Below are 18,749 nucleotides of genomic sequence, written 5' to 3' on the forward strand. Positions count from 1 at the left end.
GTATTGGATGAAGCTATGGCATGCCAAAGAAGGACAGTATGTTCTGCGAAATTTTTGACGGGTTTATTTAGTGGAGTTCTGATGGGCTTCGTAATGGGCACTATTCACCTGGCTTTAATAAAATCGGACATATCGTATGTACGCGGTGGAGAGGATCCCTGTGCCAATACAGGAAATAGGTTTGATGTTGCTGATAAAACTTTGCGGCGGAGGTTCGTCGCGGATACTGGCCTGCGAGATGATTTGGATATTCCTCGAAGACATAATAGCAAGGAAAGGAATTCCGAAAGTCTCGACAGTTTATTCAATAGCTATGGCGGCGAGGGTGGTGGAAAAGATTTCTACATAGACGGTGTCCTTGAAGACCGCGATCTAGATACAATGTACGAAATCGATTCATCAAGGCTACATAAAATGCAAAGACGTGCTGGTGGACAAATGCGCTCAACGAAAGATAGGATGAATTCCGCAGTTTCCGCGGCTTTAGGGTTAAATGCCAAGTTTCTGTACGTTGGAGTTATGACTGCTGGGAAATATGTATCTACTCGCGGGAAAGCAATACTAGACACTTGGGCAAAGGCGGTTCCTGGTAAAGTCGAACTATTTGTAGGAGATGGGGCGGTTAGCGACGAAGAAGCAGCAGCCATGAATGTTGTTCGACTAAGGAAAGTCAACGACAGCGCCTATCCACCACAGAAGAAATCATTTATGATGTTGAAATATATGTACGAGCAGTACATTAACGGATACGAATGGTTCATGAGGGCAGACGATGACGCATATGTAAAACCAGAAAGGTTGGAAAAATTACTGAGAAAATTGAACAGTAGTGAACCACTCTTTCTCGGCCAGATGGGATACGGAAACAGAGAGGTCAGTCCGTTTGTATACGATGTTTACTCTTAATAGGGTGTCAACACTTCGTTGTATCTTGGAAGCTTCCCAAGCCTGTTCAAACATCCTCACACCGGATGTCCTTGATCGCGATATCAATCCCAATTCACGGCTGCTGTAGGTAAATTATAAAGAGCACACCGATGTCACTCGCCCTGAGGTGTAATTCCGTATGCGATTCAATTATATGTTTGTTATGAGCTGATTTCTACTATTCGATGACGTGATCATGTGACGATAGACCCAATCAGTGACACCATTAGGCCCGCCTTTCGCCTCCTGATAAGGATCGTGAGCTCATGACAGCAGTTATTTACCATTTAGCCAAGATGATCCGGTTTATAACTTGATAATCTAAATCTAACCGGTTGATGACTTTGGTCGATTTCACGTCCTATAATCCTAGTTAATTGTAAGACATTATACCATGACACCCCTGAAATATCCCCGTTCACATAGTTGTCTGTGTTTCGCATTAAGGTCTGCCATATGTATTTGCTGTCCTGATACTGTAGTGAAGATATTGTTAAGAGTTCGGTATTTTCACCCTCATGTTGAAAATATTTTCGAGAGATATCATCATATCATAACAATATAATGATTACTGTGCGTTTTGCACAGGGATTTTCTAGAAAGGGGAGTTTGATTGCAGGCAAAATAGTTATATTTCCGCGATACCAGGATATATACGCCCAAAGCGACTGCAGTAATTGTTTGTTATCAATTTAACGTCATAACAATCCAGTCCGTAAAATAGATAATATACCATAATTGAGGCTTCCGCCATTGCTCACAGTCATTCTTCTAATTCTTTTGGCAATCCAGATATATTGGCACAAATAGTAAGCAAACTGGAAAACAAGCAGATATTCGCAGATGTCTTTCAACTTTCCTTTTATACAGGAAAGAGGCAAGCTTACATTGGATCACGGGGAAAATTATTGTATGGGAGGACCGGGTATGATATTCAGTCGCGAAGTGATTCGAAGAATCGCACCCAACATCGCAACGTGCCTGGGAAACATGTACACCACGCACGAAGACGTTGAAGTCAGTCGATGCGTCACAAGGTTCGCCAAAGTGAAATGCACGTGGTCTTATGAGGTGAGTGCAGATTGTGTCGAGCTTTCATCATTATAATCTAACGTGTGGACTGCGGTAGTGCGGAATTATGCGATGCAATGAACTGTGAAAATCATCATTGATCGTACAGCGCACCGTGTCATAGAATTTTCTCTCCGGCGCTTGGTAATAGGTATATGTCCGTTTTTGACATCCCAGAACCTGTACTTTACTAGAAAAATTATCGAATCATGGATGATATCAAACCTTATAATCATCCCTGCTCTTGTTCGTCAATTTCGACCATGATGGAAGTTGCCAAAACCCATGTCCTTAGTAGGCCTATTCCTGCAGCTATCAGAGAGAACGCTACATATTCGTTGTACACATCAATGATATTCAAGCAGCGGTAGTGCTGGATATTCGATACCGCTAAAATATATTTGTACAGGCTTATTTGTAATAGAAACTCATATCGTGAAGTCGATAAAATTGCGATGAAAAGATAATGATGCTAGAAATTATTATTTAACCTAGAACGTATGTAAATATAATTATTCAGACAATCGCGTTTACTTCGCGCTTGCATTGCGAATAGATTCCATCCATATTTATGTATATCGTGTGTCGGCTTTCGGTGTCAGGCCCTACGATACTGCTTAGGCCCCGGTCGTGTCCTGTCGATATTTTTTACTTACCGGTATGTTCTTACTTCGTATGATTGTCTGTGCTCATCATAAGACACAATAGCTGTCAATGAGGCTCTGATCACCGCTCATCAAAAGCTTCCCGAATTTCGCGGTTCACATTACTACTCAGGATTTTCGACTGTTCTTATGTTTGAAACCATGTCGATGGCAACCCTGGTTATTGGCATGTCTTAGTTGCTGACTGGCTTCACTTCACAAGTGGTCGCCTGTTATCATCATTTACAATTGCCGCACACCCAAATGCAGCGGACCAAGATTGATGTTCTCAAAATTGCAAGCTGTGAGTATTCCTCTGAAATTCAACACCCGTAATGCAGAAGGTTTTGTGACAAAGATATGTCAATACTTGAACAAACCCGGAAATAGATTATTGGAGATTAAACTTCGAATCTATTAGCTGACGAACGTATCCCAATATTAGATAAATATTCAGTATTCACGTTTTTTTGTCGTTAAAACACGAATCCACGCTAATTTGATTCCAATCGATTCCAGCTGACGGTTTTTTACGATTTCGCGACGCGGTGCAATTGAGTGCACGTCTGCATACTTTATAATAAGCCTTATAGTCGAATTTATCATTAGCCTTATGCTAACTTCTTCTGAGTAATTCAAACCTACATAACAGCCTTTGTGTCACCGTTGTAGTTTTCGTAATGCAATTTGCGGTTTAGAAAGGGATGGATTTGGTTTGAGCGTGTGCTTGATACCATACACCGTAGTGTTCCCCAGTGCCACGCGATTTTATCCTATATGCCGCTCAAGACGTCGGTTTTACGTCCTAGGCCCGTGTGAAATTCGACATCCGAGCCTTACGTGAACGACTGAATGTATATTTGCGCGATGTACTTGGGTTGGGGTAGTTTTTGCGAGACGTTTCAAAGTTCAAATTTCACAGCTGACAAAATTCCGTCTCGAACACCAGTTTCGAGTCTTTCGAAAAGAAAACAAGACGGTGACGCACAGGAAATCTTCCGAGCGAGTGATTTCTTGCTTGGCGCGCCGTTACGCTACCCGGCTTTGTTCGCTTCAATTACGAGCTGGGAGGTTGCCATTATAGCACACGATTCACACCCTATGCTGTCGGTCGTCTAAAAATTATACATGTCGTCCACTCTGCTGACCGAGAGCAGTGATCTGGCTGATATTGGAATTACTCATTAATTACACAGTGTAAGCGTCTGTAATTGTGAACCGCAAATATATGAGTATGTTGCTACGGCGGTTTCGTCGATAAATAACCTATGATCATACTTCGGCGTTGCACCTTCTGGTATAGAAACAGGGTCTTGATGTGGTCGTGGGATGCAAACATTCGCCACATGATGTACTGTTTCCCTAAGAGTTTTTTTTAAATCCTGAATTGTCGCCACGAGATCGTTACGGACAATCGCCATTAAAACACTGATGTCTATGGTCCTTTAACAAAATTGAAGAGTCGTGGCTCATTCCGGGTTCTGAAATTGGGTGCGTAATATGTTTGCAGAGGCTGGCAGACGATCTACCAGACCTTTCGTAGAATGAGACAGGGTTTCCCGGAGATACTATTTTGTTGAATAGAGTTTGCAGGATGACTCAATGGAGGGAGTGTTTTCAATTGGACAGATTCAGCATTAGGTTGCATAGCCCGGGTTCATTTCAATATGAATTGAATATATACTGTTCAATTAATCTGATTTGGAGATCTTAACAAAAATCTAGAAAAACCTTTGGATATTTTGGGCAAATTATTGTTTATCACGTAGCTTCGTGTAAATTGTGTTGTATTGCTGATATCTCTGTTGTATCTATCGTCTTGATTGTTCAGGAATACAATTTTCGGAAACATTCGGGTGTCAAGTTTTAGTTACCGCCTTACCGGTACTTTCAGAGTTCGTGATTTTATTCCATGGTGTACGCCTGTGATATCACATATATATTTATGAAATTTCCTAGCCGGTTGGGATCATTCACGATTTCGTCGACAAAATCCGACCTTTCCTCATTCACCATCCAATATTATTGTCAACAGAGTATCTCCACTAATTTCCATTTAATTGTGGAGATTTGTGAAAAGTTCTCAGAAGCCTAATATTTTCTGACTGCACTTTGATCAAGTAACACATATCGAGCCACGTAGTCACGGTTTTGTTACGCCGCACGTATAATATTCGTCCATCCGCGCATTTTCCCAACAAGGTTTTACCTTGGACCTTGTCACGGTTCATGTAGCTTAAAATACAATCCCTTTCCGCCCGATCATAAATCGTACTGTGAGGTTTTCACTGAACCCTTTCGTGTTCGTTAACCGTGCGTTATGTACTGTCATATTCGGGAGTCTGATTCCACATCGTAAAGCATGATATTTGAAAAACTTTTAAATCCCTTCTTTTGTTTTCTTTTGACGAGTTCCGACGTATTCCAACGACTATATACTTATGTCATTCATTGCTTCATTAATGCCATTCCTTGGGTATGCGTATTAACCCAAACTTTCTTCTGACATCAATCGTATACACAACATTGTGTAATTGAAGATCGTGGAATTTGTTAGCGATATCGGGGTGAAAATAATTCTTACTTGTAGAACTAAACAAATAATCACACCAATCTATCGCCCAATTGAACACAATATATTCCCGACCCGATACTATACTCTCAAATCCGAGATAATGGTGTTGCTAGATTCCCCAGAATTTCCTAGACATCGACTTGATCATAGTGGTTCTTGCGAGAACAATAAGTGTACAAACATTATCCTTTCGGCTGATGCCATATAACTATAAGACATTGCAACAGAACTGTACTTCACCAGTTATATAACACATTTGAAATATTACAAGTCTAAATCATTTACAGACTGGAACACCTCAAACATTCATTTCAAAACACTAACTACAAGGCATCAAATGTGTGTTACTGTACGAAATAGGCAATCCATAATTCCATATGCACGCGCGAGTGAAATAAATGACTCCATGAAAATAACGACGCGGATTTGCGTTTATTTATTCCTGGTAAGTTTAGCCATTATTAAATGAGTTAATTGAACTCTGAGGTTAGAAAGACATAAATAATAATCATGTACTAAACCGGATCGTTTAAAATTTGTTCATGTCTTAAACAATATACCCTATATTGACCTACATTGCAATCATTCAACATATAGGCCATGGTTACCATCTTGCCCTATTCGAAATCAATAACATGTGATACAGAATTAAGAATCATTGCTGCTACCCATCGCCCATCGGTATGAGAAAGTGGGCCATAATTATATGTAATTGTCTTTACAGTACGCAAAAATTGCACATTGGTTATTTTAAGACAGCCGCTGCCGCAACAATTGCGTCGAAACGGATATATTCAACAATCTATTGATCGTATTGCATCGTCTTGTCCTATTTTATAAACATATAGTCATTGCATAATTGTAGCATGATTTGATTACTGATTAGTCTATTTAATGCAGAGTCCGTCACCGCTTTGAAGTAGACTCTCACCGGCTGACACGCTCTTTTGCCCTTGCTTCGAGCCTTCATTGTAGCCCCGAGAGATCACGCCTCTCGAAGATATATAATGTCCAGTTAGACACCGTGCCAATTATATACATTTTTTAATTGGTGCAGCTATCTCGTAGATGTGTGATATTTTCCCGAATATTACACCAGCTACTCGCTATTTATTGGTATTTGAAAAATTGATATAGCAAGTACCGTATTTTTGGACTACTATACTATTTTGTCATATCTGCGCACCATTTCATATTCCGGTATTGTTGTTGCTTAGTAATCCATGGTATTTCAACATGTATGGTCATTTTACACCAGACCGGGCCTACGATAACTTACGGCCTAATATAGCGCATTCCACTTGCAATATCGGGGAGGCCGACGTTTGCAAAACAGACATCATTGATTGCTAACGATTTCGCTTCTCGCAACCAGTTATCGTAGGCCCCGACCAGACTAATATTAATTATTATGATTACTGATATTTCGACTAGTATCACGGATCACGGACACACGGCACACTATAGGCTTTTGTAAAACACCGCATACGGGGAGCGCATGGCAAGGACGAGTGTCCAACACTCCGGAAGTGATTCTGGAGTCCACCCCGGTCGGACTCGAACCCGCAGCGCTACAGCAGCGGCGGAACTTACCACTACGCTGTTTTGTCGCCGTATATGCGCCGGCCACGGCATGACGTCAGAAACAGGGACGCATGCAGTTGAAATTAGGGTGATGAGATTAATGTCTGTACTGTCCGGTGTACGATTACGATGGAACGCATTTGTGGTCATCAATTCCCAGGTCTCAATACCCAGGTCGCAATAGTCTCAAAAGATGTCTATGTTCAACAAGTGCGATGAATGTTAGCGGTGCACATGAGCGTGAATGTCACTATATCTCAGTTTGTTTAAATATAAATGTAAAATTGTTTGCTTGTGCTGATATATATTGTCATCATTGCGTCTGGCGGTATCATTTATGAAGCAAACCTGCGTCGTGGGACTAAACCGTCAACTGACGAAGTGTGTCTCTGTTTAGATGAAGGAATTGTTCTACGAACACTATTCGAAACGCATGGGATATATCGACGACGACGACACTTCCTTCGGGAACGAACTTAACTCCGCTATCACTATGCACCCAAACAAAAAGCCGGGTTACCATAGGAAACTTCACCTTCATTTCTTATCCGATAAGATCAAGCATCTTCAGGCCAGGCTTTCAAAGCTTTATAGAGATGTCATAACCGAAGATAACGCGTTAAGCCGAACTCCGGACGCGGAAGAGTACATGCTAGGCGTACCGCTTTCACTGAATCGCTATCGGCCAACGGATGGGTGAGTGCTGAGTAAATCGACATTCAATAGCAATTCCCAGCAGTACATCACAAACCAACATAGTTGCCATCCCTGTTCTACCAAGTGAGTCTATATTACGATTCCTTTTCGCGATAACAGCTACTTATTTGACACTTACATAACAAGATATAGTATGCTATGAGTGTGCTACGATATCTGTTATGAACCATTCGCATCTCACCGCAAATGACAGGCGATTACCATAATATCATGGAATCATTTGGTGAGGATGATCCTTCTTCGTTCTTCGTTACTGTTTCTCTGCCTGTACAAGTTCACGATTTCGGCAATGCTCAATGTCGGTGAAGATATTCGGGAAATTATTCCGATAAATGGTAAACTTGCGATTTGGGCATTCAGATTGTGTAAATATTGATCACTTGATATTTATACAAAGTTTATATAGGCGAAGGCGAACCACGCCCACACTGGACGGTGTCTCTCTTTAGTTTATCCACCCTTGAACCAATATCGGTTTGGTCGATGATCATATACACCGCCCATGTGATCACGACTAACTTTTTTTAGCCATTCATGTATCTTACATGCGAATACTTTAGCTACTCTTTGCAGTCCTTGAGCCTTTCGTATAGTAAAGTGATTTATAACCGGCAGGAATATGGCCGTAAACGGTGGTCGCGTCCAGAATCAAAACAATGTAATTGCTTTACGTTTGTTTGCGTTTGTTCAGGAACAGCGTCCTCACGTGGAATTTGTTTGCCGACCGAACTTACCTGCCGTCAACGGAAATGCCGCGACGAGGTACTTCGACACATCTGAAACTGGCCGCAAAAGATATCATTCTGCAGGTATCGACCATGAGTAATCCTCTCCACCGCGCGGCTCGCGTTAGGAAAATATACATTATTCGCCATATATTATACGCTTGCAAATAGTAGATTTCATCCAAGTGATACGCTGCCAAGCACAATTTCATTTCAGATTATAGTGCGATTCATTTGCCTGTGTGTTACAGCGGGACATGACCGGAGCCGGATTGGTTAACCCACCGGTTTTCCTCATTTTTGGCCGGATCCGCATCAGTAGGCTACATTTTACTATGAATAGGGCACCCTTGCCCTCTTCCTCCCTCGAATCAATGGTTAAAGTGAACCGTTTATGGAAATAAGCCACATGCTTAGTCCAAGTTGGCATAATCACTTCAGATATGGCTTGATCTTTGAGTTTTAAATTTATTATATATAACTTAAAAAGAACACAATTTTGTGTTTTTAAAAGGGCCTCTGTTTTAAGCAACCATTTGTTTTAAATGCAATCCTAATGGCGAGCAAATGTTCAACATCCATTATTTAGCGAAGTATCTGTCGTTTCGTGTCCTATGCTGCAATCGGCAGTTGGTGGCGTTCTGCAAAACCTTTCTTTTTTCCAGACGATCGAAATGATGAATCGAAACGCCGACGCGAAAGGCCGCGTCATTTCGTACAAGCGCATCAATTACGCGTACGTGCGCGTCAATCCGATATTCGGCAGCGAATACGTCTTGGACTTGCTCCTGCACTATAACCGATACCGCGGCAAAAAAGTCACTCTCCCGGTGCGCAGGCACGCGTACCTCCAGCAGACTTTCGGACGGACCCTTATGCACGAAGACCCGAACGCGGACTTGGGGAAATATTTATCGGGCACGCGTACGCAGCATAGCAGATTGTTCGGTTCGTTCTTACGGAAGATCATGAACCCTTTCAGAAGCATGATTAGCGAAGAGCGTCCCAGCGGAGGTATCAGTACAGGGTTAGGAATGCGCTCTCCGATTAACAGCAAATTCACGACTGATCGCGACGGAAAATCTTCAGCGCCCACTGTTCATATTATCATCCCCCTCTCCGGGAGGTACACTACATTCCGAAGGTTTATGGCCAACCTGGAAGCGATCGTCTTCTCCAAAGGCGAGCCGGTGTCGGTTTTGATTATGGTGTTCGTTCCGACTGAGTCGTCGCAGAAAGCAGACATGCGTCTCACGCAGCAGCTCGTGAACGATTACAGCGTGAGGTGAGACTGCTTTTTGGTACATTTCGCTCACATAGCTTTCAAATCTTGTCACTAGGTTAATCTACTTTTGTTCGCACTTAATACTGAGAATCGGGGCATTTCTGACCCTCAGCGCAAAAGAACCGCGGTGAGGGCGATGATATTCGCGAAAGGAGAAGACTGTGATTGCGAAATGAGCATGGCACATGCGCTTTCATAGTTCCAGATTAGCGTGGAGAAGTAGCGCCGTGGATGATAGGATTATGGTGTTACATATCGACTTCTTATCCTGGATTTGCGTGTAAATGGAAGTCGAAATCGTGCCATAGTTGTCTAATATGTTCGTTTATAAATAGGTCAGTTTCACACGAGGAAAATATTATTTCAACCCGTAGTGAATGACTTGTAAATCGTGATTTGACAAAACAAAAGTCCACATTCGAAATTATTATGGCATCATGAACTCTTTTCGCAGAATTACTCCAAACTCCGGTTGGTTTATCACTATATCAGGAGGATGCTCGGTTATGTTTAGTCTAAATTATTATTCAAACTGACTGGACTAATACTTACAATACGATAACTACGTTACATTCTATAGACGTCATGGTCGGTGTGTTTCCTTAACCCGTGATTTGAAGATATTTATCGTCAAGCATCTTATGTGGTTCAGTAATGCAATTGGTCTAGGACTCTAGGTTGACAAAGTGGTTATACGCAATGCTTGTGAGAGGCACCTTATCCACAAAAGCATTCTAAAGAGCTTCAATATACTACTTAAAAGCATTCTAGGAGATTGATTGGACCATATTTTCCAACACAGAGTAGGACCTTGAGTAATATAACGTGTATAATATGCACTGCATATCTATGTATCAGAAGAATTTCGACTGACCAAATACTTGATCCTCGGCTGACAACTATATAATGTTCGATCTCTGCGTGACTGCTGGAGCGTGATGCATCTGTGGAAATTTCAATACATTACAGCTCCATTACGGTGGCGTTCTGAAGAAAACGGCTGTGGCCAAAATTTTTCTTTCGTTTTGCCCTTAAATTTGAGACCACATCATTTTTAGAGTGTAGTGCCCCTTAAATATCTTACAAAGGCTTACATCCATACATATCAAGTGCCGAGCGCAGCATTCACCAAGAGTCGTATATCACATTCATTTTCGAATTGAATACTGCAATAATGATGCATCACTTTCGTGTTGATAATAATTGTATCATTCCTAATGACAACATTCACTGGTAACGTTGTCAAAACGTGGAAAATCAATAGAAATGTCAACCGCCGTAATATAATCTTATCGTTTTATGACCCCCTTAGGTATAGAACCTGTGCAACAGAGCTACAGATCTAGTAACAACAACAACAACAACTATCTTCGACTTTTCAGGTACCCTTCAAGCGACATCCGTACGCTGCCAGTCGCTGGAGAATTCTCCCGCGGAGTCGCTCTAGAAATTGGCGCGTCCCAGTTCCCCGGCGACTCGCTACTCTTCTTTTGCGACGTGGATGTCGTGTTCAACGCAAACTTCCTGCGAAAATGCCGCTCCAACACCGTCCAAGGAGAGACCGTTTATTATCCGGTGCTGTTTAGCGAATTCGATCCGTCGTACGAGGCACCGAAAGAGAAAGTGTCGGAAAGACAAGATCACTATGTGGTTAGTAGCAGTAATAGCATTCGATATTCATAACTGGAATTCTGGGAGGTAGCTTTTGAGTCATGGGATTTCATTCTTCCGCAATAGATTCAAGTTCACAGCTTTCATTTGCACAGTATAGCATACAACACTTTACGTTTTGAGTTCTGTACAACACTTGATCAGATGTTGTTAAAGTAACCATCGTTGATGCTCAAGTAGAAGTAGACGAAACATCATCAGTTTTAACCCTACTCATGTACGAGTAGAAGGAGCTATTTCCAAGTAAGTAAAAAATAAGCATTGTAAGCACAGCAAAACTTATAAGTAGAAGTGGAAGTAGCCATATAAATCCTAATAACTTGAGTAACTAAGGAGTGTAGTGTAAGTACTAAGTATAGGCAAAACAAAAAGTAGTACTAGCTCACTGACCGCTTGTGCATTTCACAGTGGCGGCTCGTGACAATATCGGGTGGTGGGGCAAGGGCTGCAAGCGACTTTTATCAAGATGACGTCATAATGGCGTTTTCCAACGTAAACAAGTAACTTAATGATGGTACGGTAACATGAATTTCCCGGCAACAGTGATTTTAACGTATGTGCCACGAGAGGTCTGCTGGTGAGCTGTGACTTGAAGTGTGGTAACTGCGTAAACGGCGTACGGAACAAAGATTCAACACGGTTCATGTTCGCATTAGACCTGACTAATTATCTGCAGAAATGGAAATGACTATAACTCGAGAGATAGCGTAAGCCTAATTGGAAAGGTCAACGAATTCGGACAGATACGCAATTGTTATCTCATAGATTGGGCCTGTCCTATTGAATCCAAAACATCATTCTAAAGAACTAAGAATAGCAGCCTCGGAAATTTGGTCTCGGTAGTCGGTACAGCATAAGAGATTTTGGTCTTGAAACTGGAGACTGTAACACGACACATACGTTTTTATTACTGTCTTATAGGTCTGCTGCGAAATCGCCTTTGGAAAATATATTACCGAATAAATACGTGGATGAAAGCCTTAAACTTGGTACACTGTTACATGACATTATCGAGAAGTGGCCTCATGGCCCTTTTCGGTATGGTACACTGTCAAAATTAATGCGAACAGACCAACACCGAATTTTGCGTAAAATTTACTGAGGAATAGGCTGATCAAGTGATCAGCTGTTAGCCGCCATCGAAAACGAAATAACTATCGCGCTTGACAGGGGGTTGTAAGCAAATGGCTTGAAGGCCACAATTTCACGGTGAAATTGACATTGGAGAATATAATATCAAAGTAAATATTTGAATGCAAACTGAGAATGATATCATCATCTCAGTTAACGTTACCGCAGATACACCGGCTTTTGCGTGAAATCCGCAATGTGTTGTAGGCTAAAGTGTCAGATCGAAGCACATCTTTACCACACTCGACCTTGATAACGAAATTATTGCCCTAATCATTGAGTGTCAACCTTGAGACTTGGCACAGCGTTCGATACTAAAATCAAGACATACCGTGCAAAAGCTTATGACGGATCTAGGTAAGGAGCATCGTTAAAATCAATAGAGACCAATACCGGCTTTGCGTATAATCTGTTAGCGATAAATGACTAGTCAGCTCTCACTCGAATTAGGAAACCAAATTACCACTAACACAGTTCAGTGACAAACTTAAAACTTGGTACAGCGTTCGATACTAACATTAAGACTTACCGTGCCAAATGTCATAACCGATCTCGGTATTGAACATCGTCAAAACCAATGGAAACCGATACCGGCTTTTGAGTAAAATCTGTTTGCGATACATGACGGATCAGCACACACTCAACTTCGGAAACGGAATTACTACCCTAAACTTTAAGTAGAAACCCTGAAACTTGGGGCAGTGTTAAATACCACCATCACGACATGACATAACAAGTTTCAAGAGTTTTCATGGTGTGAAACCCCATTAAAATCGACCTATACCAGCAAAGGTCGACTAAACGCATATGACGGTAACAGAGTTCAGCTATAGATACGATTGTTACATCACACCTTAAGGGCACAGAGCTATCGTGCCCCGGTTGCTCGGTAATTTTATGAATAGGAGAGAGTAAATCACCGTTTCTTTATTGTGCGCGGTTTTGAGAGAATAGACAGTGAAAGCTTGTTATGAGCGCTACCGGGGCAAGCCCCGGCTAGGCATTCGCAAAGCGAAAACACAGAAGAGAATTCGATTTTCGCAGAGACTTCGCTATATATGGGCATTTACAAGCGAAAGGACAAGAAGTATACGATATTCGCTGTGATTTCGGTTTATATAGATAGGTGTGCGTCTATAAATGGTGAAGAATTGTTATTGAACAGAATTTTAGGTGGGGCAATGCCCCAGTTGCCCTATAGGACGAGCCGCCACTGGCATTTCATATGTTTTCTCATAACATTGATAGTGTTTTGCTGTTTACCATTCGCTATGTTTACAAACTCCATCGCTATTAATCTATTTTTCGTAGACAATGATGTTGTGTGTGGTGTTCCTGGTGTCTTCGACTACGGTTCTATACCAATACCGAGAAATCCATTACCGAGAATGGGTATTACCGAGAATGCCATTACCGAGAATGGATATTATCGTATTCATTCTCGGTAATGTCCATTCAAAGTGGTGCCCATTGTCGTTAAGGTCTATTCTGGGTGGTGTCCATACTCGATAATGTCCATTTTGGTGGTGTCCATTCTCGGTAATGTCCATTCTCGGTGGTGTCCATTCTCGGTAATGTTCATTCTCGTTGGTATTCGTTCTGGTAATGGTTTTCTCGGTATCGACCGGACACCTTAGACTACAATGGTCATTTACACCAGACCGATATTCTTTCTTATGATTCTGTATCTGCCGAGTTGTAGTAGTGTATACATTATACAATGATAAGAATATACAGTAACTTCACTGTTGTTACTAATGAATGTTATTTCGGCTGTTTTTCACCGGATTAACCGCATGTCGATTGCCGCAGTGAACAACATTTCATCATCATTTCAGATTAACCAGGACGCAGGGTATTGGAGAGGTTTCGGATACGGGCTGCTGTGCGTTTACCAGAGCGATTTCGCGTCAACCGGCGGTTTTGACACCACCATCAAGGGCTGGGGTCTGGAAGACGTCGACCTGTTCGGAAAGTTTGTCCAAAAGGAAGTCGAAGACGGAAAATCATCGTCCGCAGTCACCGCGAAACCGTTTCGCGCCAAAGATCCGGATTTGATACACGTCTATCACCGCTCCCACTGCGACGTCGACCTCGAGACTAAGCAATTGACGATGTGTCGCGCGTCGCAAAGCTCTAGCATCATGTCCGTGTCGAATTTATACAAAAAGTGGAACCACACTAACTATTTTAAAGGCGAGCGGGGCGCGCGTTCGGAATTTCTCGACGGTAACGTCGACCCTTTATATGCAATCGGCGAGGATAATAGGTGATACAATAAGCTGGCAGCGGCAGTATTTCCTCGGTCTGCTATTTAAATATCCAGCGCAAGTGTCACCGACTTCGTATTAACTGTGAAATCTCGAAGTGTTGGAGGAGTCTTCAAAGTGGGATGTTCATGGCTGCGGAAGAATGGTGTGGTATGCTGTAGCGGCAATCGTAAAGAGCCTCAAATCATCGGAAAAGTAGTAAAATAAATACAGCGCACGCAAATGCTACTAACCTACCCTTTGCCTGCAGCGCATTTCTGCTAATCATGTCGTTCATTCTCTTATTGCAAAGGTGCGTAGTTTAAAAGCCTACCTCAAGTCATGACGATTCCGTCACAAGAATTGCAAAATTCTTACATCGATGGAATGACTGTAAAGGCCTCTGCTACCGATTGTCTTCAATTCATTATTAGATCGTAGGTCGTTTCATAATACTGTAGCTAATTTTTTATTCAATCATGCCAATTTACCACCACTGTGAGAATCTCGGTTTGCGCGGAATTGATATCCCTAGTATGGAAAGTTGCGCCCTATTGCATTATCATGATCACGAACCCCGTCTTGCCAGTGTGTGCGCTTTCCTGCATTCTTATTTGTACCTTGCTACTAAATTTATTTACGAAATACATTTGCTTCCTTGAATAGTGCCTCTGTTTGGTGGCCCGGATGTCTGTACTGTAGGTGCGAGCTGCGAGGTAAATGCGATGTCGTATGCGCACGATTTGTGACTCATATTGATACAAGAAGAGACATGCATTGTCTCATCCAACTATAGTACAAGACGCTATTATTTCTTCTCAAAATGTACCCGTCACTCTGAAATGAATTGTCCGATATCATAGTGTGATGCTTGCGGAATTGGTCCGTAACGAATTACTCCTAGTTTGTCTGAATACTCAAATGGGATTTGCTTACCTGCACTACTTACTCGAGTGGTTATGATTTTAGATTTCTTGAACAGTTGTTAAGGCTGAACTATTAGCTTTTTAAACTTTGGATTTGGAAAAGTAGAAAGTAGTTATGATTTTACGTCCCCTTTATTAGGGAAATTGTCATAAGAACCACGTGAAATCACCCGCGGCTGTATTTTCGAAGATTGCACCTCATTATATATTGTCATTAGTGGGGCAAATTGTTGTTGCACTAAAATCGTGAGAAATTTGCATTTAATTTTAACAAAACTTGCAGTAAAAAGTTGCATTTTTAATTATTAGGTTATGAGATACTCGAAAAGTACCGTTGTCTAACCCAAGATTTGCAGGGTGCCTGCTTGTTCCGTTTCTTTCTTCGCCATTCAATTGATCATGCATACATTCTTCAAGTTTGAAACCTACATGACAGCACTTTGCTATCAGGTCCTGCAGAGCTGTCAAATTTGGGACTTTCCCTTTTCACGGACGGTCTGGGGAGACCGCCAAAAATTGTATTTTTTTTGCCAGTACGCAGCAAGAAAATTATGCAATGCGGAAAAAGTTTTCCGCAAAAAGCAAGCGATAACCCATAAAACAAGTCAAATACCACATCCCAAAGCCCCTAGGTTTGCAAACGTGACCCTAGGCATTGTGGAAAACTCAGCGTTGGCGACTTTAACAAAATCAATAGCCTGAAAAGCTGACCCAAGCCAGTGATAATGTAATTTTCGGCGGTGTCGCCTGGGCGTCCACCAATTGGGTAAGGACGTAAAATTAAAAAGACAGTGAATCAATCAAGAGATATATTTACATAGTTAGTTCAGGCACTGTCATGCTTGGCTGGGATTGTTGAACTTCTAGCTTGCACGCCATTGCATCATACATAACATTGAGATGCAGCAAATCAATCACATAACTATTTATTATGCAGATCAAAGATAGAACCATGCTAGAAATATTCTTATATCATGTTATTTAAATGACCCCCTAACATTTTGCGGAATACATGATAAAAGTTGCGGTGTAAAATAGCGTGAAAATTTAGAGAAAGTTGCAATATAAAACTCCTTCAAACAGGTTAAAACATCATAGCCTACTACATAAATTCTGAGTATTTAGGAAGCTCCCGGAAGCTGTAAAAGAATGTTGGAAAAGTTGCAAAAACTTGACCTCTATAGCCTAGTCATCATTGATTTTGCGTAAGTCGCGAATGCACATTGCACATCTTGCAATTGCGAAAAGAACCACTCCGATTAATTGCTAAAACCTTATCCATACTTTTAAAAACTACTTATACTTGAGTATTTTTCATACATTTCATTTTGTACTTTCACATATATGTCTTGGAAATTTCTACTCGTATTCGAGAAGAAATTTTAGGCGTTACTTCTTCTAGAGAAGATGTACCGCTGACTAATCTGACCACTTGTGGGTGCTTGTGGGATAATCGTTGAATCGAACCATTCATGTCAATGTTACATTGATTATGTTGATAAAACATAATATTACTATTAAAATACCGTACATTGAAGTTTATTTCTATGAATGCATATTGCATACACATGGAAATATATACAGCCTAACTACAGTTTTCTCATAAGAATGGGATATGTGCATTCGCACCACCGCTGAGATATAAAAAAAAATTAGAGCATGCGTTGGTTCGAAATCGGAGAAACCGATAGGCCTACGTGACGGTTTAGTTTCAGTGTGAGAATTAGTTGCAGGTAACAGCCGTACGTACTAGTTTCCCCGCCTCATATATTATTATAATTATGTCCAACTTAAATTCGAAATTCACGGTGGGTTAACTGAACTATAAGCAAGTAAGCCTATTATTATCACTTTATACCAAATGAGAAGTAAATCATTTACTGGACAAACGTGAAGTATGAGGAAATTAAGGGAAAGCATTTAGCATAGCCTACCTCAAATTACGATCTGGCATTCGCTCTTCTGTGAAGTATTTTCCATGTACAACATCGATAGTGGATGCATGTATAGTAGGGTTGCCACTTGCCATACGTTCGGAATTTCACTGAAAAATCTGCGTCCGGGAGGAATTTCTAAAATATGCCTAAATGTCCGGAATTTTGAACGCTTGAAGTGAGCTCAAATTTTTTTCGTAAATCAACATAAACGATAGTATTTTCAAGCAGATTTATGCTATTAAATATTCTTCTTCGTGTCGCGCGCGATTTAATGCAGCGTATATTGATATTAGTATGGGCACCAGGCATCATCCTCGCCAAAAAATGCAATCAAAATCAATATAAATAACCATCATTTACTGAAATAAGTGTAATTGTAATCGCAATGATAAGCTAACGGTATATTCCTAGAGTTGGTTAAGGCCCCTTGGATGTTTCAGTAACAGACAGTGGTTCCAAATCTTGGGGTCGTTTGCCTTCATCTGGGAATCGCGATGATGTTGGAGGTAATCTGCTTCCTAGGCCGTGAGTAGGTTTGGGCAAGTTGAATTTTTTTAGTAATCAGCTTCAGCTTATCAAGTTTTGAGCTGGGCCACGGAACATTTTCAAGTTGGAAATGAGGCCGTGACCATAGAAAGTTCTGGTGCATTTTATAGTAGCCTAATATATGGAAAAATCAATAGTATTGACAAAATTCATTCACAAATTTTAATAGCCAAATGCATATAGTAAGTTCCCAAGACGTACGGTACATCGATTACCCAATGGTGGGCCCAACATCAGTGCTTTTTTGAGTGGCGGAAGGGGGCAGAAAAAATGTTGTTTCGGACCTGATTAAAACGAACAACCAGATAGCCGCACCGACCTAACAGTGAGCAGGGCTGTCAAACACAATCCCGACAGGCCAGACACGGCCCGCCAGACGATTTCATCCGGCCCGTGGATAAATTTATTGCAGATCATAGCTAGTAGCAATCACCAGAGCTCACATTACAGATGGCTCAATTCATGACCTATGTTCCACTCCGTTCGCATGCAGTCGGTGGGCAATGCTTTGCTAGTATGACGTCATATTTACGGACAACGTGTTACTGCTTATTTTTGAATCCGCTAGTTGGCGCTAAAGAGTGTCCTGAATTTGTTTCACACAAATATAGTAACCCTAATGTACAGGCCCCGGCCCACCTTCTTATTACGCGGAGTGCGTGTGCACCGTGCAGAGTGTTAAATGGGACAAGAAACAAAACTTCGAAGTTCGAATAAATCAGTCGATCTTTGATTAGACTGTATATATCAGTGATTCCCAG

General features: G+C 41.4%; 1 protein-coding gene across 1 annotated transcript; it reads left to right on the forward strand.

The window, feature by feature from the left end:
- The first annotated feature begins 15 nt into the window (after positions 1-15).
- LOC145446159 (chondroitin sulfate synthase 1-like) lies at positions 16-15,242 on the forward strand. Its single transcript, XM_080324395.1, has 7 exons — positions 16-873; positions 1,798-1,998; positions 7,199-7,497; positions 8,210-8,327; positions 8,909-9,528; positions 10,911-11,178; positions 14,169-15,242. The coding sequence occupies exons 1-7, from the start codon at positions 16-18 to the stop codon at positions 14,601-14,603; spliced, it is 2,799 nt and encodes a 932-aa protein (XP_080180521.1). The 3' UTR covers positions 14,604-15,242.
- The last annotated feature ends 3,507 nt before the right edge of the window (positions 15,243-18,749 follow it).

Source organism: Botryllus schlosseri, chromosome 9 (genome assembly GCF_051294905.1).
Source record: "Botryllus schlosseri isolate E-star chromosome 9, Bs_hap1, whole genome shotgun sequence".
Taxonomy (NCBI): Eukaryota; Metazoa; Chordata; class Ascidiacea; order Stolidobranchia; family Styelidae; genus Botryllus; species Botryllus schlosseri.

What these genes read in the sequence shown, in the direction of transcription:
- LOC145446159 (XM_080324395.1), top strand. Translation starts at nt 16, where the DNA reads ATGGCATGCCAAAGAAGGACAGTATGTTCTGCGAAATTTTTGACGGGT. An exon ending in AATGCACGTGGTCTTATGAG is followed by an intron (nt 1,999 to 7,198) that starts GTGAGTGCAGAT and finishes GTCTCTGTTTAG; the next exon opens with ATGAAGGAATTGTTCTACGA. An exon ending in GTGAACGATTACAGCGTGAG is followed by an intron (nt 9,529 to 10,910) that starts GTGAGACTGCTT and finishes TCGACTTTTCAG; the next exon opens with GTACCCTTCAAGCGACATCC.